We start from the raw sequence: 24920 nt of genomic DNA on the forward strand, positions 1-24920 counted from the left end.
CTACAAGAAGAGAAGCAAAAGATATAAAGAGACCGATTCAAGACAGCATTCATGAGTATGGGAAGAAGTACTACAGGAGTACTTAGGATGTTACTTGACTTAAGGGGCGGATTCATGAAAGCATTTATGAGTAAGGGCAGTAGTACTACAGGAGTACTTTGCATGCTGTTTGTCCGTCTTACCTAAAAGAAGAGAATCAAAAGATATAAAGAGACCGATTCAAGACAGCATTTATGAGTATGGGAAGTAGTATTACAGGAGTACTTCCTTACATACTCTTTCACTTTTTTGTGACTTGACCCCAAAACATCAAAAATGGAAATAAAATAGGAATATTCATTTGCAATTAATACAACTAGAAAGGGCTATGACCGGTTTGCAGTTTTCCGAATAGAGACCTGGATGCTTTGAGGGAGAAAGAGTACTCATACATGTGTATGCGAATAAGCCCCAATAGGTTTGTCTCGTTGTCCTATCCATTATTCTGGTGTAAGTGTCATGTTATCCTATTGTAATGTAATGTCTCCTGGGACACTGTGTGCTGGTGCTCTGTATCAATGTATGCCAGCACACTTTATGATATCACATTGGGTAGATACAATACATTTAGCACGATTGTGTTAGATTTTTTCGTGAACAAATGACTTGAATTTCACACTCCACAAGCTGTAACCCTTTTGTAAAGGACAATCTGAACCCGCTCTTCTCCAATTTAATACACTTTTATCATGTTGATCAAATATGTGGTATTAAATGGAAATCTATTTCAGAACTTTACTGCTGTTGTAATTCTTACTTCTTAGGATATTTTATTGGGATCTTTATGTGTGATAAAGTAGGAGGACAATCATTAGGTGGATGCACGAAAAGGACCTCAAGTTTAATACAGACAAACCAGAGGTGGTGGAGTTTTGAGTGGCCCTCCCCTTTGGAATAACTCCTGGTGGTCTGCTGAGGGGGGTCTTCGGCCTGACCCTGTTAATAAAGCTAGAAATCTGAGAGTACTGTTTGACAATCAGCTCTGTTTTAGGAAAGGATTAACCATGTTACATCCTCTTGTTTTTGTCTTCAAACATTTTTGAGAGGGATATTTTCTTTCATCCCCACAAGAGTTGCAAAAACCATGAAAGTTGCTTTGATCCTTTCTAGAATAGACTACTGCAATGCCCTTATTGGGATATTGACAAAGGTTTACAACTAAAACTACAGTTTTTGCAAAATGGTGCTACACGGGTGCTGTTGAATATTCCCAAATTGCATCCCATATCCAACAGCATTAGGGACCTCCATTGATTATCTGTCCAGGAAAGTATTACGTTTAAAGCACTGTGTTTGGTGCACAAAGCATTGTATAGGGGGCCTTCATGACCTGCAGAAACATTTTGCCTGGTCCGTTCCGCGGCGGGACCTAAGGTGCTGGGTTGGTCCTTGTTCCTAGGATCAGAAGGGCTAGGTGGGGGGTTGGGGCAGAAGTCTATCCTACCGGCCAGCAAAACATTGGAATGGGCTGCCTGCATTAATCAGATTACAATCAAATAGATCCTCTTTCAGGAAGCTGCTCTAAACTGGGCTTCCCCCAAGTGAAAGTAAATATTTCCCTACATCCTAGATGAAGTACATGTAACCTTTAGCGCCAAGATGCCTCAGCATTCGTTGCGCTTTAGAAAAGTTGTACTTACTTACTTACACCTAGGTATAAGGGCAATAATGAAGAAGTCTACCGTCAGAGACAGGGGAGACAGGGCTAAACACTCCCTAAACATCAATCAAGAATCACAAAAAACTCCTTCTCACGCCAAGAGAAAACCTTTACACTTTCAGTGAACAAAAAATAGCACAAAGATGTGCCCCCAATATGACTTCCATCTAAATTCACAGTTCCATTTAGTAAGGGGCTGATTTAAAGGGGTTCTTGTCAATGGGCTTGATTTAAAGTTTGGAATATGGATTTTACTCTTGCAGGCCGATGGAGTAAAATGCTCTATTGCCCTGATGGAGCAGCTGTAGTCCGAATTTAGAGATCGGACATTGACAGCAACGCCATCAATTCATTGAAAGTGTGGTATACGGCTTCATCAACATGATGGTGCCATACAGTACACCTTTAATACCTTATTTTATTTCCAAAAAAAAAATCCCAAAGTGTGATGTTCTTTTTGAAAATAAAAAAAGCAATAACCCCTTCACCTTCTATAAATAGGATGGGCAGTCAAATATCGAAACCTCCAATGGCCTTTGCCCTGGAGGTCCCTCAGAGGAGTATGTCAGTGGTGGAGAAATAGTAGCCGACCATTTCTGACAGACTTAAGTTCCACCCAACTGTAAATGAGGCAGGTGGAGCTTCAGTTTGGTGAAGAGGGTACTCCGTTGTCATTGCCTCTATATTAGAGGCAATGACAACCACTGTATTGTTTTCTTTCAAATAATTTGTCAATAACACTTTCTGTAATTTAGAGCATTAGAAAAATATATACAATTAAATGACATCATTTCATAATTTTAAATAGCAGCATATATTGAGATGCTCCAATTTGAGGTGCTAAAATCTTGCTAGTGAGAACCGATCTTATTATTAAAAACTATTGGAAAGGTATTTTATGAATTTCTTTAAATGACCAAAATGATACTCAGAGGTCTGCACGAGGAGGCCTCTTTCACTAAGTGTCATAGACGAGCTCAAAGCCTAGACGAATGCACTTCGAAAGCACGTTTTCAACTTTACGAAGGTTAAATATATTGGAGCAGATTTACAAGCCCCTTGCGCCACTTTTGCGTCACTGTTAACATGGGAAAAGTGATGCAAAAGTGGCGCAAGGGGCTTGTAAATAATCCCCCTACTGTAAAGGTCAATGGTGACGTTGATTGACTGGCCAGTTTCCATAGTAATGCATGTGCTGGAAAGAGTGCATTAACCCCTTCGCCGCGGCAGGAATTCCGCCGCGGCGCTGGGGGGATTTGGAGGCAGGTGCGGTGGCTCTGTGCTCGTGACGGAACCACTCCGTCACGAGCCACGGGTGAGCTGTGCTCATGACGGAGTGGTTCCGTCACGTCTCCGCCCACTGCGCTAATCGCCCGCACAGGCGGGGAATTAGCGCCGCGTGGGCGGAGCGGCCGCCAACGGCCGCAGCATGACGGAACCACTCCGTCATGAGCACACGGCACCCGTGGCTCATGACGGAGTGGTTCCGTCATGAGCACGGAAAGGGTTAAACAACCCCCCTTTGATATGGTTTCCCAATTATGTTAAAGGCAGTCATCAACAGGCAACTTTCACATGGATGTGCATGACCTTTGCATGACCTAATCTCGGAATAACTCCACGCGATGGACTGCTGCACACTGACAAGCTAGAGTACAGGTTGTAGCTTGTCCATTGGTAACTGCTGTAGTTGTCGCCCATGTAGCGCTGCTGGGAAATGATGGTCTCACTGTGCAGGACAATGGCCCCCTGTGCCCTGGTATGTGCTAATGAACAATATGCAGCGATGGTGGGGAGAAGGGCCTTGAACCACATTGAACCCACGACTTTCTGGATGAGAAGTATGGGTACTTCTAACAAAAAATACTCGAACTCCCCCCCCCCCCCCAAAAAAAAAGAGTCCTTCTCATAGAGCCAAGTGACCGATTGCCAAGGCGCTTACCAGCAAGCAAACCGGCGCACTGCTTTCCATCATCGCTGTGGTGGACATATGTGCTTTCCACTTTCATGACACGATGATGGTTGCATTAAACATCACCCACCCTAGAAAGTGGACAGCAAATATGTTGTTGTTCGACACAAATCTTAATGATGTTTTGCGCTAGAAAAGGCAATTGATGCAAGATGATATGAGCATGCGCTGAACTATTGTTTTTGAAAAAACGAGACTGCTGGTGAGGAGGGTGTAAAAAGGGAATAGGGAAGAGGCTACGGTGTGATCATATGGCAGGGCATAGATTGCTTTATTTATGTTTAGAGTGCGAGGCTCACCAGAGCGCAGGTTAGTGCTAGGACACAGCCGGCGCGCCCAGCACAGAAGAAACGCAGCACGAACGGCGGGCGGCAGAGCACTCAGGCCTTCATTGGCTTCTGGAACCTGACATGGTGGGATGATGATGATGCAGAGGTGGGGGGGGGTGCAGAGCTAAGAGCCCAAGTCTCTCATTGCTCTGCCCGCAACGGGCACACTCTAAGCCTGGATATCAATAGGTGCATGGCTCTGGATCTCAGGAGACGCACCCTGACATGAGGAACCACTCCATTGGAGAGGGACAGAGAGCCGGCTATGTGACATGCGCTTTGAACAAAGCACAAGCCCTAGGTTTCACCAATAGTGAAGAGAGTGATGCGCCACAGAAACATAGACACAGACACAAGTCCAAAGACCATGTTCTGCAACCTTTGAAGCTTGTAGGCCAGGACGGCAGATACACCACGGCATGTCTGTTGTCCAGGCACACAAAAACACAAGCGCCGACAACCATGACCTGCATTGAGGCTGAAAATACAAAAGACTCTAATGTGACAGGCGTAGCTGCAATAGACGGGCCAGCCCACATCTTTCAAAATTGTGCCTCAAAGTATAGTTTTTGTAAAAGTGGAAACCCAGGTAGCTATGAGTGTGTGCCATAGCTGTGTCCAGCTGTTCTGCCAGCACCCGTTCATCCAGCATGACGGATCCTGATCCCTCCTATCACCAGGATCTACCTCTCATTGGCATTCATATTAAGGCAGTTGGCAACCCTCCCGCGGGGCAGTGTAACAAGAGAGTTTCCAAGCTGACCGTCTTGTGACGGATGGGAAGTCCTGCAAAGGAGCTCGGCTTCTCGGGCAAAAGAGAGCACATTGATATTGAAGGAGCAGGTCAACTTTCCCATTGGCTGCACATAAAGGTTAAACACCATGTCTGAACCAACATGTGTAGTGAGCTTGACATTTATTGGATCTGGCAGGGCCTGCAGGTCCACCAACTCTGTGTAGAGTCGCCGTTCTCATTTATGTGCTGTGGGACAGCTTCACTCTTCACGACTTGAAGCGGGATCCAGGATTGAGTCACTTGGAATCAGTGAATATGGCGGCAGACTGAGGCTACAGGATCCATCACGTTTGATTTTAAACAGTACTCATTTTTTTATATGAATGTATGACCCTAACACTACTGCTTCCAAGACACTACTCTACGCATGTTTTCATCAGCATAAATAGTTTATGTAAACCCAATAGTCCTACCAGTGTTCCTGCTAATTCACACTAGCTAAGTCTTTCACCTCTGGAGAGAGGCGCTTCTCTTTACAGGAGCAGACTCTTTGAGACAATGGAATCCTTTGAGTGACAGTGGCATTAATTACTAATAGCTCAGAGGATTTTTTAAGGTGGACTATTAATCTTGGTGAATAAGATGCGAAATAAACATTCTCATTAACGGGATCTGCAGAAGATGAGGTGTCCGTGATTAAGGGTAACACCATCTGCATCACATTTGGAGATAAAATATACAATATTTAACCAGCATTCCAATCACATTTTAAGAGGTTGTGTTGAATTTGTGTTAGTCAAAATCAGGATTTCTATAATATCACTAAAATTTAGCGCCTTGATGCCAGAGGCTGTGGGTTATGTTCAATGACAGGGCTTTGATTCATGCGAAGAGCTGCCTCGTGCCTTGAACATACAGGAAATGTGGTTCTTGGGCAACTAGAAATTGTGGGATGCCCACAAATGTGCTGGAACCAAGGCAATCACCATAGTTTTATGTTTTCCCACACAATTCTTTCTGTTGGTGTACCATGTGCATATTATTATGAACACGACCATTACTGAGGCTAGCCTCAAAGAATAAACTTATGGGCTCTAGCCACAAGTGAGGTCGCATAAGGAGATAGGTGATTATAAGCAGGGCGTTTAACTTGTTTCAAGGGTCCTGTTGCTGTTAGCACATGAATAAAAGGCATGGGATCCTAACCTTAAACATTGGCACACAAGGTACCATAACCATTCAATGCAAAGAAGAATTCAGAGATTAAGCTTTTGAAATTGCTGATAGATTGGAAGGAAAACCCACATCAGGGCATGCATAGGCAAGCATCTAGATAGATTCCTCTACCACTTCTTAACCCACTTCAGATCGTGCATAGTCAGGCATCTAGATGAAGTCCTCTGCCACTTCTTAACCTAATTTAGACCCTGCATAGAAAGGCACCTAGACTGAGTCCCCTACTACTTCTTAACCCACTTCAGATTGTGCATAGGAAGGCACCTAGATTGAGTCCTCTACCACTTCGTAATCCACTGCAGACCATGCATAAGGAGGCCCCTAGATCGAGATCCCTACCACTCCTTAACCCACTTCAGATCGTACATAAGAAGGCATCTAGATTGAGTTCCCTACCACTCCTTAACATACTTTAGACCCTACATAGGAATGCACTTAGACTGAGTCCACTACAACTTCTTAACCCACTTCCGATCATGCATAGGAAGACACCTAGATTGAGTCCCATACCACTCCTTAACCTACTTCAGACCCTACATAGGAATGCACTTAAACTGAGGAATCATTTTTATTTCTCCTCGTTTTTTCCTCTTTCTATGCATGGTGCATTCCACAGCACACATAGAAAGAGGGAAACACCATCAATGATTGTTTTGGTTCAGGAAGGTCTCCCTTTCTGCAAAGAAATATTCATCCCCGCAATGTAGGCACCCGTGCACCATGGTGTAAGGGGGCCAGCATTGACACATGGGAGGCAAATGTGTGCCAGCCCAGGGGAAAGCACAGGGATGCATCACATTGTTGTCAATATGATGCATAGCTGTTCTTTTAAAATGATGCAGCTCGGCGCAGCAAAATCAGCTGCGGTGCTCCGCTGCATTATTTTGTTGTAAATGAGGCCATGAGTGCCAAAGGAATATGGCTCCTTACCCTTCAAGAGACAAGAAATAAATGGTGCTGCAGTTGTAACTCAGTTTGAGAACTTGGGCCTGGGCACGTCTCACTCTGAGGAGGACCTGGTGTGCTGTGATTTCATTTTATGCCCGTTGTGCCGAGCAGCAGAGTAGGATTGGTTTCTGAAGGGGGACCTGGTGTGCTGTGACTTCATTTTATGCCCGTTGTGCCGAGCAGCAGAGTAGGATTGGTTTCTGAAGGAGGACCTGGTGTGCTGTGACTTCATTTTATGCCCGTGGTGCCGAGCAGCAGAGTAGATTGGTTTCTGAAGGGGGACCTGGTGTGCTGTGACTTCATTTTATGCCGGTTGTGCCGAGCAGCAGAGTAGGATTGGTTTCTGAAGGGGGACCTGGTGTGCTGTGACTTCATTTTATGCCCGTGGTGCCGAGCAGCAGAGTAGATTGGTTTCTGAAGGGGGACCTGGTGTGCTGTGACTTCATTTTATGCCCATTGTGCCGAGCAGCGGAGTAGGATTGGTTTCTGAAGGAGGACCGGGTGTGCTGTGACTTCATTTTATGCCCGTTGTGCCGAGCAGCAGAGTAGGATTGGTTTCTGAAGGAGGACTGGGTGTGCTGTGACTTCATTTTATGCCCGTTGTGCCGAGCAGCAGAGTAGGATTGGTTTCTGAAGGGGGACCTGGTGTGCTGTGACTTCATTTTATGCCCGTTGTGCCGAGCAGCAGAGTAGGATTGGTTTCTGAAGGGGGACCTGGTGTGCCGTGACTTCATTTTATGCCCGTTGTGCCGAGCAGCGGAGTAGGATTGGTTTCTGAAGGGGGACCTGGTGTGCTGTGACTTCATTTTATGCACATTGTGCTGAGTATCAGAGTAGGATTGGTTTCTGAAGGAGGACCTGGTGTGCTGTGACTTCATTTTATGCCCGTTGTGCCGAGCAGCGGAGTAGGATTGGTTTCTGAAGGGGGACCTGGTGTGCCGTGACTTCATTTTATGCACATTGTGCCGAGCAGCAGAGTAGGATTGGTTTCTGAAGGGGGACCTGGTGTGCTGTGACTTCATTTTATGCCCGTTGTGCTGAGCAGCAGAGTAGGGTTGGTTTCTGAAGGGGGACCTGGTGTGCTGTGACTTCATTTTATGCCCTTTGTGCTTAGAAGCAGAGTAGATTGGTTGCAGGCCTGACTGGCGCTAGCTTCTCTTTCATGAGTCTGTCTCTAGGTCCGCGTGCACCCAGTTCTCCATTTGTTCTTAATACTGAAGTTGGAAAGGATTTCAAGAAATCAGTTTTCAAAAAGTGATTCATTTCAATTGTGAAATATTGTTTCTGAACTTTATCACTTATGTCAATCTGATTCTAATGTGAAAGGAATCTGCCTGGCGATCTACCCTCCCTGGCAGTGGTTTTCGACCTGGCCTGGAATTCATCACCTCTTCACACTCCGCATTCATCAATGCGATCGCATCCGGTGCTGACTGGGGCAGCTTTGTGCATGGCTCGTTGTAATGGCTTCCTCATGAGTTGGACCTTCGCCGAAAAGGACTACAAGCGGCATGTCAGGCTGAGATCTGGTTTCCAGGAAGGGTCTGCCGCAATAGACCTTGGCACACCATCACCCTGACCACAAAACCTCTAACAACCCTTAACATCACACCCGCGCGGTCTACCAGAACTGAGCGGCGGATGGAGCAAAGAGTTTCCATGGAAAATGTCTGGTAGTCACATTTCTCTGTCTTCAAATGTAATTGGAGGATACAGGCGGCCCCAAAACCTTAAGAGACAGACAAGTAAGTGAAGAGCTTTCAGACCACCTGTGTCTTAAAAAAGAGTATGTTATATTTTTCTGCAATATTTCCTCCCTCTTGACTGTGACCTCTTTTTATAAAACCTCTCCCACCCCCCCAGCTACTTATTCTTTTCTTCCACCGAGACCTCGGGGCAGATTTATGTGGGACGTGCGCCCCTTTTACGCCGCTGTTGCGTCACTTTTGTGACGCAGCGGCGGCGTAAACCCTGCGCCACGTTGCGCCCAATTTACATCGTAACGCATCTATGGAGATGCGTCAGGTTTCATGTAGGCGTTTCGACACAGGGGGGGCGTTCCGTCGCAGGAACGCCCCTGTAAAGTGACTCAGTGAAATCTGTAAGATTTCACTGAGTCACTTTCCCAACGCTGATGCGTCAAAACCCTGCGCCTGCTTGAAGCAGGCGTAAGGCTTGACGCACCATGTTAGGGATAGGGTAGGTTGGAACAGTGCTGGAGTTGCGTCGTGCTTGCGACGCAACTTCAGCACTGCGCCAACCTTACACCGGCAGATGCGTCACGCATCTGCTTGTCCTTGCGCCACGATGCACCGCATTGTAAATGCGGCGCATCTCCGGTGGTGCAAGGGCAAACTTGTGTGACGCATCTTCCCTGGCGCATCCCTGCTGATTTGCAGGGATGCGCCAGGGAACATAAATCTGCCCCCTTGTGTTCTCTTCAGGACGCACCAGTGGCGCAAAACATGCGCCATGTTGCGCCATATTTACGAAGTGACGCATCTAGGTAGATGCGTCACTTCGTAAACCCCTGCGCTACATTATACCTGCAACAGTTATCATGGGGCCGATTTACAAGCCCCATGCGTCACTTTTGCACCGTCGTTGCGTCACTTTTGTGACGCAACGGCAGCATAAAAGTTGCGGCCCATTTACAACGTGACGCATCTAGGGAGATGTGTCACGTTGTGAAGCCCTGCTCCACATTAAAACTGCATCAGGTTTAATGTAAGCAGGGTGGGCGTTCCGTCGCAGGAAGCCCCGTAAAAGTGACGCAGTGAAATCTACAAGACTTCACTGAGTCACTTTTACGTCCATGCTGCGTCAAAACCCTGCGCCTGCTTAAAGCAGGCATAAGACTTGACGCAGCATGTTAGGCATAGGGTGGCCCTGAGCATTGCTGGAGTTGTGTCGTGCTTGCGACACAACTCCAGCAATGCGTGACTTTTCCGTCAACAGATGCGTCAGAATTTCTGACGCATCTGTCATTCCTTGCGCCATGGGGCGCCGTATTATAAATACGGCGCATCCACATGGTGACGCAAGGATTTGCCATGTTGGCGCAGGGAAAGTGACGCATCTCTACAGATGCGTCACTTTCTTGTAAATCTGCCCCCATATATGCAGGATGGGCGTACCCCCGCAATAAAGGGTCATAGGAGTGGCGCAGTGAAATTTTGCTGCGCCACTTCTAGGACTCCAATGCGTCAAAACCTTACGCCTGCCTCATGGCAGGCGTAAGGGTGACGCAGGCCCTTTCACATGGGGCTTGCCCCATGTGAAAGGAACATTGCTGGAGTTGCGTCAGGCTGCCGACACAACTCCAGCAATACGCCGCCTTTTTGTGCCGACAGATACGTCAGTTATACTGACGTATCTGTCCTTCCTTGCGACATGATGCGTCATATTATAAATATGACGCATCATTGGTGTCGCAAGGAGGGCGCACTGAGAAGTGCCGCATCGCTGCTTTCACGCAGCGATGCGTCACTTCTCATAAATGAGGCCCTTCGTGTTTTCCACTGTGTGGGCCTTTGCATGTACCCACGCCAGCCTCACATTTCGGTCTAAACGAAAACCCCCTCGTTAGCACCATAGGCAGAGTCTGAACAAGCCTGTAAAATGGGCTGCACGCAGGATTGTGTGAAAGCAAGCATTGTTACCCAGCGCTGCGGCGGTTATTTACATCAGAGCCCTCATTGGCCACCCGCCAATTTGGCATTCTCTGCCAACCTTTATTCTTTTCATGTTAGTTTGGCCACACTGCACTTGGCGGTTGTCTGCATTGCAAGATGTCTGAGGTGACTGCCTTTGAACAACTCTTCAAAGAAGACCAACATTTTGAAGCAATTGAAAAATCGCATTATTCAATCCATCGGAATGACTAATACATCTCGCTCACGATGAACCATAATCTGACGCGATCCTAGAAAGCTATACAAAAATTAAGAATAACATCCTCCAGGCGTTCATTAAAAGCTTTCCCTGCCCTGTCTTCAGTCTACAGCACCCTTCAGCCATGCATACTTTGTGTAAAGCCAGGTTTGCAGAGCCAGTCACGGCGCATTCACACATCACTCTTCTGTTATTCCATCTAACTGAAATCAAACAAAGGCTGCGCAGAACATGACCTGTGAACATGGAGCCGTGTTACCTCATCCGACAGGAATCCACTTTGCTGCACTTCCAATGAACGCAGCTAGTTCCCCTCGCCCAGACTTCTATTCCCTAACAAGAGCTAACACATGTCTGCTGTGGGGCCGGCTATCTCATGCTTTTTCCATTGTCAGCCTGACACGAAGCAGGACTCCAAGCATAAAAACTCCCAGCGAGAGTCCCCTGCCTCCCCCTCAGAGTCAAGAGTGCTGAAATGTACAAGAGACAGACAGGGTGCTGACGCAGGCCCCATTGTGCTGCAAAAACAATCTGTATATACAGGCACATGAGGGGGGGGCTCTCCACTACTAATGTGCATAGGACCGTGCACATCCAGCTGGGATATCATGGAGAAAGCATAGGTCTTTGATACCAGCACACCAGAAGGAAGCACATTAAAGGAGGAAATGCCGTCTAGTGGTTGCTTCGTAGACTGTAGACATACTTGGGCCAGTATTAAGTAAAGTGAGCTGGGGAGAGGTAGGGATTCCAAGGTCCCTTCTGTACAATGGAATAAAAAGTCGCCAAACCAAGCACTGGCACATTTCCAGAGAGATAGTCTTTTATTTAGAAAGGGTGCTCTCCAGGCAAATTAAGAACCCCCCATGTGCGTCACATAAATGAGGCTACCCAGAAAGTGAGGCAACACAACTGGGACTACTCAATGTGGCATATCATGGGATTCTGGGTCTTGGACCGTGCCCCTCCTGCATTGAGGAGCCTGGAGAGCTGTACGACGCCAGGAGAACTAATAAATAACAAACACCCGCAGGGTACCCATATGATGCCTTGCATGCTGGGGGACACACCAAATAGTGGTGGTCTACTGCACAGGTGCATACAAAACACAGAATATGTCTGTGCAGTGCACAGGAGTGCAGAGAATGTAATATGGTCATTGCTTAATTTGCACAAGTGGGGAAGTAATTTTTATGCAACCGCGCCACAATTGTGAGAAGTGCAATAAATCCGGAAATTGGGTTGGTATTCACACCACAAGTGTGGTAAATCTAAATATTGGTGTACCTCATGCAGATTAATCATGCCACCCTCCGCGGCTGGTCTTGCGATGTTATGCTGAATTACAAAACCAGCAAATCATGTTCACCTCCGACATAATCTCTGGGGCAAATTTACATCTAAAGAAGCTTAGGGAAGTTCTGTGGCACCGTCCTCAAGAAGGGGTGCTTGGTTATAGTCTGCTGCCTCCATGGTGGGGCAGTGAGGTTTCACAGACCTCCTCTACCTGTGATAAGGGATTTGGTGAAATTCAAGAGCATTGGCAGCAAAGCAAGCAAGCCATGGTGTGGCCAATGTAGATGAAATGACCATAAAATCCTTCTCAACCAAACCCTACAACAATGGCCTACATCATTCCGCCAAAGCTTTTGAACAATCAACAGCTATTGAAACAAAAAGAACATAGGGGCGCCGCTGCGCGCCAAAAACGTGCATATTGAAAAGCAGGGCCAAGGCAATGGATGGAAGATGGACTCTTAGGCTGGGCGGTGCTTGCTGTAAAGTATGGATTGTGCTGTAGCCCCCGAGGCATCCTGTCTGTTCGTGGTCACATTTGTATTCGGTGTGACTGCATGAATGACATACACAATAGTAACTCACACCCCTTGATTACCAGCCTTCTTTGAAGGGAACCACATGCAGGGAAAAGGGACAGCGAGGGCTGTACTCTGCGCTGACACCTGCTAAGTACAAACTCGCTCCATCCCATCCCTGGATCTGACACTAGTACGTTGCTTCTCTCCATGCCACGCACTAAGACAAGACTATGTATACAAAAAACATGGAAAAAATGAAGACATCACAGGTCAGCAACAAGTGCCAGGGTACCGCAGTAGACCTTTGAACATCCCCTTAGTTAAAGACGCCAAGAAACAGAGAGTCATAAGGTAACTTGGACAGCATGTTCCGCACGTACTCCTGATTCTCTCACATCTGGCGGCTCTGCCCTCTGTACTGAATGATCAGATTGTTGTTTGCGTTGGGGCGGCATGCAATCACGGGGCAACTGCTGGGAAGGATCGATGATGCGTTTATGGCATAGGTTGATCTGCTACTCTTGGAAAAGCCGCTAAACGATATGTTGTATCCCTTACTCTTGTGTTTAAATTGTTTTGTGCCAGACCCTCCATGACCACATCAACACCATGTCTGCCTTTGTTCTTGGTGCTCCCACCACTTCCACGTCGTGCCATAAATCCTATGTCCTTCATCCTGGTTTTCCTCATTTGTACACACCTGACACCACTTCCAAGTTCTCCACTGACTCACCATGATGTAGCTCATGTGTACTTCACCCTGCTTCTTCTCTCGTGTTCACACCTGACACCACTTCCAAGTTCTCTATGGACTCACCATGATGTAACTCGTATGTGCTCCACCCAGTTTCTTCTCATGTGTTCACACCTGACACCACTTCCAAGTTCTCTGCGGACTCACCATGATGTAGCTCATATGTACTTCACCCTGCTTCTTCTCATGTGTGCACACTTGGCACCACTTCCAAGTTCTCTACTGACTCACCATGATGTAACTCATATGTACTTCACTCTGCTTCTTCTCATGTGTTCACACCTGACACCACTTCCAAGTTCTCTGCAGACTCACCATGATGTAGCTCATATGTACTTCACCCTGCTTCTTCTCATGTGTTCACACCTGACACCACTTCCAAGTTCTCTACGGACTCACCATGATGTAACTCATATGTACTTCACCCTGCTTCTTCTCATGTGTTCACACCTGGCACCACTTCCAAGTTCTCTACGGACTCACCATGATGTAGCTCATATGTACTTCACACTGCTTCTTCTCATGTGTTCACACCTGACACCACTTCCAAGTTCTCTACGGACTCACCTTGATTTAACTCGTATGTGCTCCACCCTGCTTCTTCTCATGTGTGCACACTTGGCATCACTTCCAAGTTCTGCACTGACTCACCATGATGTAACTCATATTTGCTCCACCCTGCTTCTTCTCAGGTGTGCAAACTTGGCACCACTTCCAAGTTATCCTCTTTCTCACCATCTCACTTTGCTGTAAGTCCTATGTGCGGTGCTCCATCATGTGCTCCTCATTTGTGCACAGCTGGCACCACTTGCAAGTTCTCCACCACCACACCATGCTGTAACTCATAGATGCTCCATCCTGGTTCCTCTTATGTGTGCGCGGAGAGCACCACTTCCACGTTCTCCACTGTCTGATCGTGCTGTGACTCATACTTGCTCCATCCTGCTTCCTCTCATGTGTGCGGGGATAGCACCACTTCCACGTTCTCCACTGTCTGCTCATGTTGTGACTCCTACATGCTCCATACTGTTTCCTCTCATTCGTGCACACCTGGCACCACTTCATTGCAATACCTGAAGTCCTGAACATTCTGACACCGCCTCTGTCATCACACTCAAAGCTGCCTTCAGGTACTGTCTCGTCTACATATGATGCAACCCAGACTACCATGCACCGTGCTAGAAACTTGACATTCTAATAGGGTTGTAATTCCTGGCATGCTGATGATTTTACTGTTCGATATGCTGAAACTTGAATAACTGACAATTCATAGTCAGTCAAAGAGGACAACTGGTAATAATAGTTCAGGGTCTTTCTTTATGAGGTAAGGACCATCCACAAGGTGTGGAACTGAGGTTGAGACACAAGTATAGATCACGGCTCTTGAATCCTCAGAGCAATGTCCAAGGTGATGGGGTTTAAAAGCGCCCATTACAATGTCTTTAACATATTCAATTCTACAGAAAGTGTATGGGGGATTGCGGTACCATTCGAATGGAGCACACTGTCCACCTGTTGCTCTCCAGATTTCCACTTTATAAACTACTCTGCATTAATGCTGCCATGCTATTCTGAACTGCTGTTTTATGGAACCTACCACCAAACATTTCTAGTCTAAATCACGTAATGAACACGCAAATGAAAGTACAGAAAGTGATGCTTATTCTAAATGACCCCTAGCGCCCTCCAATGAAAAACAAGTCAACTGTTAGTGTAAGTCACACAACACAATAAATAATCAGCGGTATCTTATGTCTTGCACTCTGTCTCTACCTACCATTTCTTCCCACTCTACTCCTATATGGTCCTCATGTTGTTTGATTTCTCTCTCTAATTTCACTTCACTTTCTTCCTGATATGAAACTGACATCTTACTTCAAGGATGCCTCCATATTACTTGGCACTTTTTGCAATCTCCACTTCATAAATCCCACTGAAGCACAAGGTCAGTTTCCAACAGGCCGAGTCGGACTGCTTCTTAAAAAAGTCCTATCTTTAAATTGTTGATCTACGCATCTATTACCCCCTCTCTGAGCTCTCCTGGCTTGACAAACTCATTGAATAATCCAACCATTCAAACATTTAAAAATACTTTGATGCTTCCCCCCAAATCGAAATCACCATGACTTCAGGCTCTGCACGTTAAAATCAATAGTACATATTTCTAACAAAATAGTCAGAGTTCCCTGTAATAATGATTTCTTCCTGACGCCTGACTTTGTAAACTTGACAGTGACATTCAGCATCACTGATTTCTAGAAGCCGTTTCTCCAGAGTCTGCTCCTGCAAGCATACCAATGATTTACTTCTAAATTAGATTTCAGTATTTCTCAAGGGTAGCTCCCTTCTCAATTTGATAATTCATCAGGCTCTAAAGAATCACCCAATTCACTCTCATCAGCATGACTTTTGAGTGTTAACATGAAATTTCTTAGAGACTCCTGATCAATGATGAAGTAATTATTCATCAATATATACACCACACAAGGATGTAGTAGAAGTCCACTTTTGCTCTTAAAAACCAGCTTCCCCTACAATCACCTGTTGACCTTGTCTTCACCTTTGACCCTGTACCGTGCTCTTTTGTCTTTCTACTAGGCTTGTACTATGTAAATACCACATGCACACATATCCCTCTAGGTGACTGTCAGGTGTAAATGACATGCCCAACTGAACAACTGCCCAGATGAAAGCCAGAACTAGATGTTTGCAAGTGCCACCCCCATTCGACCCCACTGAAACCAAATCCATCCTCAGCACTCTTTCTCTTCCTTTATATTTGTGCAATCTTAACTCCATGTTTTTTTTTCAAGATATCGCCTTCTTTTCTGATGACCAGCAACAAATTCATAGGTAGCATCATAGACTCATTCCTCTCCCTCTGAAATCATGTATTTTTTAACTAAAAGTCCTTTGCAATATTCAGTTTTTTATCCCCTTCACTGCCTTCCTCTCTGTAAAGTGTAATCCAAACCTCCAATACTTCTTGCCTACACTACAGAAATGTCTGGCTGTTAACTAACTTCCCATTTTTTCAAGGAATCCATCTTTCAATCCTAAATGAAAGAGACTATTGGATGGAACCCCTCCTTATCTATCTGTAGTCCGAAGACCTGTTGTACAGTCTCCTCTAAACTGTTCCTCTGTTTTCTGGGTTGTGTATGCCCTTAAGTCGCCCACCTCTCTTCTATCAACTGCAGTACATGCTCCTACACATGGCTTATCGTTCCTCAAAAGGTGCTCAGATAGTCTAGGGTCTATCAGCGCTATATAAAACCGGATAATTAAATACTCAAAGATATGACCAACAAAAGACACATTCTGTTGTCCTGTTCATGATGGAGAACGACCTGCATAACGCGGTAGTTACACCGCGGGCATATAACGCAAGTTGTTGCAACGACTTGCGCTGGATGGCGCTCTAAGCTGAAGAATAGTATGATTCACTATTCCAACACTTTCCCTACTGTAACGTAGGCTGGAGTTGGAATAGTAAATCATACTATTCCTAAGTCCAGCGCCCTCCAGCGCAAGTTGTTGTAAAGACTTGCGTTGTAAGGAACACGATGTAAAATACCGCGTTGTGAATGTATGCGTAGTAACGTCATACATTCGTTCATGATGCATACATACTTTTGAGGTTGTACAATTTCACTGTGTTACTTTCTGAAATAGTGTTCAGCATATTTAGTGAGTTGTGCTGCTGGATTGCAAGGACATGATTCTAAAATGACCATCAATTTGCATCTTAATTGATTCTTCTGTGGACTGATACATCCTGACGTAGTTCTAAGCAGAAGAACTATCCACATTAAAAATGGCTTCCCTTAGCAGAATGGTGAACTGCATCAGACTCTGTCAATGACACTCTTGTTTACCCTACAATACCTGATTCTACAAACCTCAAAATTGCTTCAGTCTAAAAGGTACATCCACTGGTTTTGGGGGTTAGCATCCTTTACTATTTTTCTTTACATTTTTTGTTTCAGTTGGGAAAGAGTTTCAAACACTGGAGCGTAGCCATTGGAATAGTGGTACTTTTTCCTATAGCCGTGGCATGAAGCACATTTTCCCCATTACTCCCATGGCTCCTCACTTCGTCCTACCTCCATCACTACTGATAACATAAATGAAGGGACTTCCTATGAGGGAGAAAGATGAATGCTTGGCTCTGTCAAGCCTAGTAAAATGTACTGAATATTGCAGTTAGCATGATAATGAGTGAGAGTTATAGAGTGCAACGAATACACCAAGGTACATCGAGTGGCTGAGGAATTAAGCTGCAGAAACCTACATATGAGCGTTGAACTAGCCACATTTGTAGGTTTTTACAGCAAGTTTGAGGCCATCAGACACTGCTAAGAGATAGAGGAAGAGAATTCCATGCCAGGGCTGCCAATGACGAAAAAGACTGACCTCCAGCATGGCTACGTCTGAACCGAGGGATAGACAGGACATGAGAGGACTAAAAGTGTAAATTGCACCATGATGCATGGCAACTACCTCAGTGAAGAGCCTTGGAGAGCTTGTTATCTCAAAGGACTCTGGGCTTCCAGGAGAAGGCAGCCATGCCGCGGGAAGAGTTGGGTCTCATTTCTTCACCCTTTTAGGACCTTTTTGGTTTACTAAGTCGTGCCGAATATATGTTTCTTTTGGAAGCTCCTGAACCCCATTGCATGCCAGGAGATTACAAATGGAAGTCATTCTCGCTGATCTCAGATGTAACTCTGGGTGATTCTGGTTTGGAATTTGTGAAAGTGTGAGTACAGGACACATTAAAGCATGAATCAACTCAGAGTCTTCCCAACAGTAACTGGTCTGAGACACCAGCCACCTGACACTTTGAAAAATCACAGTCATGGTTGGGTTCGGGCATTTCTCAACAGAACTACTGGAATGCAATCCACTTCCAATTCATGTTGAGTCACCATTTTCCGTCATCCACTTAACTTTTATTAGACTTTTTGAAACACAAAGAAAAGAGGTTTTCTCAGCTCTTACTCTGCAGACTTCCTGTGATATTTAGCTGTGGGCATGAAGCGCACTGGTTTCAGTGTTAATGTAGTGCTTCTGGGAAACTGGTAAGAGGAATGGTGCCTGTTGCACAACATGAAAAGGGGTCTGTTATTGGTTGGTTTATAACTAGCCATCTAAAAAAGGCAATCATTTGAGTTTGTCTCAAGATAGAGGGTCGATCTGCCAGCATCAAAAGATGACAATGACCCCTGTACATGGTGGCGACAACCACACAAAATATCTAACATGTTTCACTTTTGCTGACAAAATATGTGAGCCAATGAGAAAATGTTGAGAGCTCAATTTAGAGGTCATGAAATGTTTTGCTAATGAATATGATGATGCTGTGTACGGCACAGTCACCGGTGATGGGAACTTTTATAAAGTGTACAATGCTGTGACTGAAAGAGAGGAACGAATACATCTATGAGTACTTACTCACAATAATGTAGTACAATGTACTAATGTAGACACTTATGTCAGGAACAGCAAGCACGTGGAGTTCTCTGGTACTTACTTGCAGTGCTTCAAATGGACATGTAGAAGTGCAGGTACTCACTAAGGAGAGCACCTGTTTGCCCCTGAGAAGTGCTGGTGCTCTCTCATTAAATGTATTGGAGCAGTGCTGAGAAGTGCTAGCACCCTCCCTTTCAACGTAAAGAAGTGCAGGTCCTCAGTACCGGACATCTATTGGTTATGTAAAGCAATGTTTGCATGTGTCTGTGCAGTGAATCCACCAGACGGGATGGGATGAAAACCCAATTAAGTTAAATTATGAGAATAGCGTCTGGAAAAGCTTGAAACCATTTGCTACTTCAGTGAGCGCTTTCAGAACTTTTTCCAATGAAGAAACCTTTTTTAATGTGGAAAATATCATGCCCGGGTTTAACAATAACTATGGTTGCTAAACTAATCGCCCTCCACTCTGCCAGTACATCTGTGGCTCTATTTTGTAAAATGTTGCCTGCCTGGCTGGTGTGGTAAAGGTGGACGGGGGAGAATCACACAAACTATTTTCCCTTCACTCTGCCACAACAAGTGTGGCACCATTTCATAAATTACCACGTAGTCTGCCTGTGGTGGTATAGGCAGGGTCACACAAGCTAATCACCCTCAACTCTGCCAAAACATCTGTGGGCTCGTCTTGTAAATTAAAGACGTGGTTGAGGCGGGGGGGGGGGGGGTAGGGGGGCGGGATAGGTAGGGGGGTGCGCAAACTAGTCATCCCCCACTCTATCAACACGTACTAATCACCCTCCCCTCTGCCGACACATCTGCGGTGTCATTGTATAAAATACTGCCCCGCCTGGCAGGGGTGGTTCAGCGGGGAAGGGCAGAGGGGATTCACTCAAACAGCCACCCTCTACTCTAGCACTCTAGTGCTGCCCGCCTGCTGGGGTGGGATAGGGTTACGGGAGAGGTGGTGAAAGGGGGGGGGGGCGGGTCACACGCTAATCGTCCTCCACTCAATCAACAGATCTGTGGCTTCAGTTCAAAAAATGGCGGTCGGCCTGCCTGGGGTGGTATAGGCCGATATGGGGGACCACACAAACTAATTCCTGGTGTCACAGCTGTGATCCACAGAGCAAGACATCACGGGGCGTGGCACCGCCCTCGTGTGCATATATAATTTGCCTCCAAGAATCACTGGTGGAAACGATGTAATGGCAGAAAGATTTGCTGCCGGTAAACTACATGATGCAAATCCCGCCACTCCATCCCCGCCGTTATCACTCGAGTTGTTCTTTATGTAATTTAAAGGCCAGTACATTGTACACACAAGAAGGGTCATGAAGTCGCTCTTTTGCTACTTGTTACAAGGATGGCAAAGACGAATACATTCCAACCTAAATATTAGGACAAATTCAAAAATGGGGAAACCTGCACCGTTTGATGCTCAGTGAACAATATATATCCCCTGGGACAATCGCCATATGGTTCAGCCCTCCCAGAGCCCTTACCTGGGGCCAGAGGGGATTTAACCCAGGAATCAAGGCTCCAGGGGTATGCATGCACACTGATTCTGCTGAAGCCTGGATTAATGGGGAAACTTTCACACAAGTCACTCTCGATGAGTGAGTGGCCCAGTGACCGAGTGAGTCCATACATGGGAACAATCACACAGGACGTGGTGTTGGGTGGAATGTAGGCGGCCTTCGAGATCTTTCTCCTCTGCACATTGAGATTGCGTTTCACTTCGTTTTGTTCAGCTTTATCGAAGAGGTTCTGTAATACATCACTTCCGCCCGTACATTCATGCAGTGGTGAAATGTGTCTTGCAGACTAAAACAAATGTTCCAATCATCTGTAGCCCTTTGGCTGGAGCCACCATATGGCGCTATCTCACCGGGGCAATTTATACAGTCTTGGGCCTTCATTCAACCACCCAAAGCATCCTAGGAGTTCAGCCGGGTTCGCACACTGTCTCGAGTGGCCTGTAGGAGAGCGCTGGGCTCTTTGGACATTGCCATGACAACCTGGGGTATTTACCACCCTTCTGTTGGCCTGTTTGGTTACCAGACGATGCGCACCCCTGGAACCTTTATACTTAGACTGTTAAAAGTGGTGTTTCTTTCCGGGTGTTTGGTTAGGTGTCTAAAACAAACTCTTCTTCGGCCGCTTCCTGTGCACGCGGCGCGCGGACGGGATGCTGCGACAGCCATGTTGTGCTGGGTGGCGCGGTGCCACCGGCTGACATGTTCCAGAGTCTTGGCCGCGGCTTTGCGTTTTCCATGACTGCATGATCTCAAAAACTGCAGTGGGCTGCCAGAGGGCGTCAACATCGTACCATGTTTGACAGTGTCCCGCAGGATTTGGCTGACTTACTTCCCGCCTAAGCCTCCTATTTCTTCTCCTCTCTGGCACTGAAAGTTAGCAACGGCCGGTGATGCAGGTCCGGCTGAGCGCAGAGATGCCTGGCAGATCTTGTCATTGAGATCCGGGCCAAAAATGTGCCGTACATCGATGCATGCTCGTCTGCATTATCAGCAGGGTGTGGCTCTCGGGATAGGCACTTCTATGTCATTGTTTTTTTTTAATCAGTGATGGTGCGGCACTGCCGTCTCTCCACGAGCCAGCCTGTTCTATCAGAGAGCGCGACGCACTCGCAGGCACCGCCGCCTCCTGAACACCGCGCTGCTTTGTCAAGGCACTGGCTGATGCAGTCTCACCATGGAGGGTGTCATACGTCATACCCTCAGGCACTGCTGCAGTCTCGACATCGGTGAGGGTGTCTCATCCTCAGGCACTGCTGCCCTCGCCGCATCGGTGAGGGTGCCCCCCGCCCCCAGGCACTGGTGTAGTCTCGCCATGGAGGGTGTCACACGCCCTCAGGCACTGCTGTAGTCTCGCCATGGAGGGTGTCACACCCTCAGGCACTGCTGTAGTCTCGCCTTGGAGGGTGTCATACCCTCAGGCACTGCTGCAGTCTCGCCATGGAGGGTGTCTCACCCTCAGGCACTGCTGCCCTCTCGGCATCGGTGAGGGTGTCACCGTCTGTCCGCCCCTCCCAGGCCTGCTGCATTGCTGCCCTCTCGGCATCGGTGAGGGTGTCCCACCTATAGGCAAGACATGCTTTTGAGGACCTTGTTAGGAACAAATTCTATTTTTATTTACCATGTTTTACTAATTCAAGCCCTAGGTTGCCTAACAATATTGAATTATACGTTTAAGGTTAAGACAAAAATACACAAACACACAAAAGTGAGTTAGAGAGAAAGTTAATTTTCCCAGGAAAGACTTGGAAGGTTGTATGTGTGTGTGAGTCTGGGGGGGGGGGGGGGGGGGAACATTAGTCTAAAGACGACCAACATCTTAGACTGACTAGCCCCACCATGGTTAAATAAAGACGTTTGTCTCTTACAAAAGGAATTGAGCCCCGTACCCCTTGGGATGATAGCGTCATGTTTTACTTTGACTGACCTGCTGGCTAATGCATTATTCTTGTTGTTTTTTACCTGCACATCAATTCTGGGGCGACAGCTCTCAGAAAGAATTGTACGAACTGCGTAACATGAGGGGAACAGACAGTTCTTTATACTTTGTCAATGTTTCACCCACTGCTGAGTTTGTTAGTCTCTTATAAATCGAAGGTAATTGATCATTTCTAATATTCTTAATAACTACGTCGAGTGGTATGTAGAAATGAAATACAGCACCAGGCTGCCATTTTCTTAGCTGCATCTTACACATTTTACATGCAGGAGAGTTAAAGGGTACTATCTGCTAAACAAAAAAACTTAACAACTGAAGATCACCGATGCATTAACTAGCGTTGCACACTGTCTACTAAACTGACTTGTGATACAAGGGTTTTTGTGGAATACTCAAAATGTGCATAGCCGGCCACGCCCAAAATGGCGCATCCGCCTCAGGGAGTAATAAAACGGGTCTCATCTTGGGTGAGCCAGGTTTTCGCACAGCTTAAGACCAATTGACTCCCCCGCTCCAGGCTGCGGGCTATTATGGGTATATAACATGTGACAAAATCATCTTACCCAATTGTTGCCTGATATCAAATTTTAGAACATACGAGCACTGGAAATGACAGACTACAGCTCAGCATGTTAATAATACCACTACAACAGCTTTACGCTTATTTTTTCCATTTATGATTTTTTATCTAAGCATCTAGAGGTGTTGGGATAATTTTTGTGGGATACTTTACTGGATCAAACTTAGTTGCGCAAGCAGTAAGGGACGCATTCTATCCTGAAGCAAGCGCCTCTGGATTGAGCGGTCCTGTCACGGAGTTGTACAGACTTAATACGCCCAGCAGGCGGCGATGCTGCGCTTTTTTCCAACACCGGTAGACTGCAGGCACAGTAAAGTACTAAGGCAAGGTGGCACTGCCATCCTGGATGCTGTTAACACTACCCTCTCTTCATCCTGTGATAATGTACCCCTCGCACACGGTTAATTATAGGCTAAAAATTCATACCAAATGCTTATGCTTTAAACATTGATATGGAGAAGTACTTGAAAGGAGCGAGTCTTCCATATGAGTCCGTGTGCCTATAGGCCGTCCACCCTCCCAATCTTCTTTTGTGGGTGTTATTTTTCGCTCCCCTGCGATGTGCATCATAAAGCTCCTCGAAGGAGCAGCTCTTTGGGGCAGCACTCGAAGCAGCTACCTCACGCATTGGGATCGCGGAGGCTGCAGGTGACCTGTCTTCCATCAGCTGATTCTATCGCCGCAGGCAGTGAGTGGCGTGTGTATTTGGGCGTTAACTTTGTTTTGTGAGGGCGTCTGCAGCTGGAAAGAGCTGAGGTGCGTATGACGCACCCCGCGCCTCTCCGGCTACACCAGGAGCTCGCCAAGACATAAACAGTCTCAGCGGACAGCCTTCACGCAAATATTTTCTTTTACGAAATAAAAAGATCAACACTTCATTTGATATAATGTGAAGTCATGATTAAGCATGCGTAGGTGTCGCTCGAGCTTCGACCAGCAATAGTGCTCGGAGGTCGGAGTTATATGTGCTCAAGTTGTTCAATATACGAAAGTGGATATGGAGCAAAGAATTATACCCGAAAAGCGTGTTGCAGAAGCGCATTGAAACGCAACACGCCCCAGTAGCAACCCCGAGACGAGAGTGCGCTGTAACCTCTCCCCAGCCTGCAGCTGACTACTGCCAAGTCCCTCTGGAGAGTCGCTCGCGAACCTGTGAGAGCGCGCGCATGCTCCTTAGCAACAGGTGAAACATACATAAGCAGGGCACATGCATGTAACAGCAAAGCCAGGCTGCCAGAGACTGCTCGGTGGCAGGTCGTGGTAAACACAAGAACGCGCCTTGTTACTGTAGAAGAAGAATGCAAAGACAGGGTTAGTACAAAGAACAATGCGCGAGACCTACTCACCTTCCTGCTGAGCCAAAATAACGGTAGGATGGAAAACTGCCAGGCTTATCAGGGCCACTAGTTGCACGAAGCTCACCATGTCTAAATATTAGACATGAGACTCTAAGTGCAAAAAAAAGGGGGAAAATTAAAAAGGGGATTCAAATTAGCACCATCAATTGTTCCCTGCCCTTTCAGCACTGGGCCCTCCGGAGAACACAGCCACCGAGGCTTCTCTGCTCTGCCCTTAAATAGGGAGCACGCTGGCTCCCCTCGGCTCCCAGCCCCTTTTTGAAACATGAGAGGGGCACCCATCCCCTCCATGGAGCGAGGGATGATTAATATTTCTTTTGGCCCTATGGAAGAAAGAGTCAGGCAGCAGCACACGAACTCGAGCACATCTGGAGCGGGCTGTGCATGCCTGCTGCTATCTGAGGACGCGGTGCACTGCTCCGGAGGGGCCGGAGTGCACTGCTCGAGCGAGTGCGTGTCCCCGCGCACTCCAATTATGCCATGCAGATGTCCCAGCCGGCTTACAGACAGTGACTGGGGGTTCACTATTCGGCAGCGATGCACCGGCATCCCCCACATTCCAGCAGAAAAAGTGGGGACATGTGTTCCCCAGTAACTTCAGACTGTGCTGCTGTTTCAAAGTGACAGGGACTGGGTGCGACCGGTTTG

At 46.7% G+C, this 24920-nt stretch overlaps 1 protein-coding gene and 1 long non-coding RNA gene across 2 annotated transcripts in view; one reads left to right on the forward strand and one right to left on the reverse strand.

Moving 5' to 3' along the window:
* The window catches only part of COL3A1 (collagen type III alpha 1 chain), a 102062-nt gene extending 77579 nt beyond the window's left edge, over nucleotides 1–24483 (reverse strand). Inside the window, exon 1 of the mRNA XM_085648824.1 lies at nucleotides 24261–24483. Within this exon, the coding sequence (XP_085504950.1) occupies nucleotides 24261–24339 (79 nt within the window). The 5' untranslated portion in view covers nucleotides 24340–24483. The remainder of the gene's footprint in view (nucleotides 1–24260) is intronic.
* LOC146858051 (uncharacterized) overlaps nucleotides 1–24920 on the forward strand; it is a 141400-nt gene that overhangs the window by 838 nt on the left and 115642 nt on the right. The gene's annotated exons all lie outside the window — the stretch shown is intronic.

Source organism: Triturus cristatus, chromosome 3_2 (genome assembly GCF_964204655.1).
Source record: "Triturus cristatus chromosome 3_2, aTriCri1.1, whole genome shotgun sequence".
NCBI lineage: Eukaryota > Metazoa > Chordata > Amphibia > Caudata > Salamandridae > Triturus > Triturus cristatus.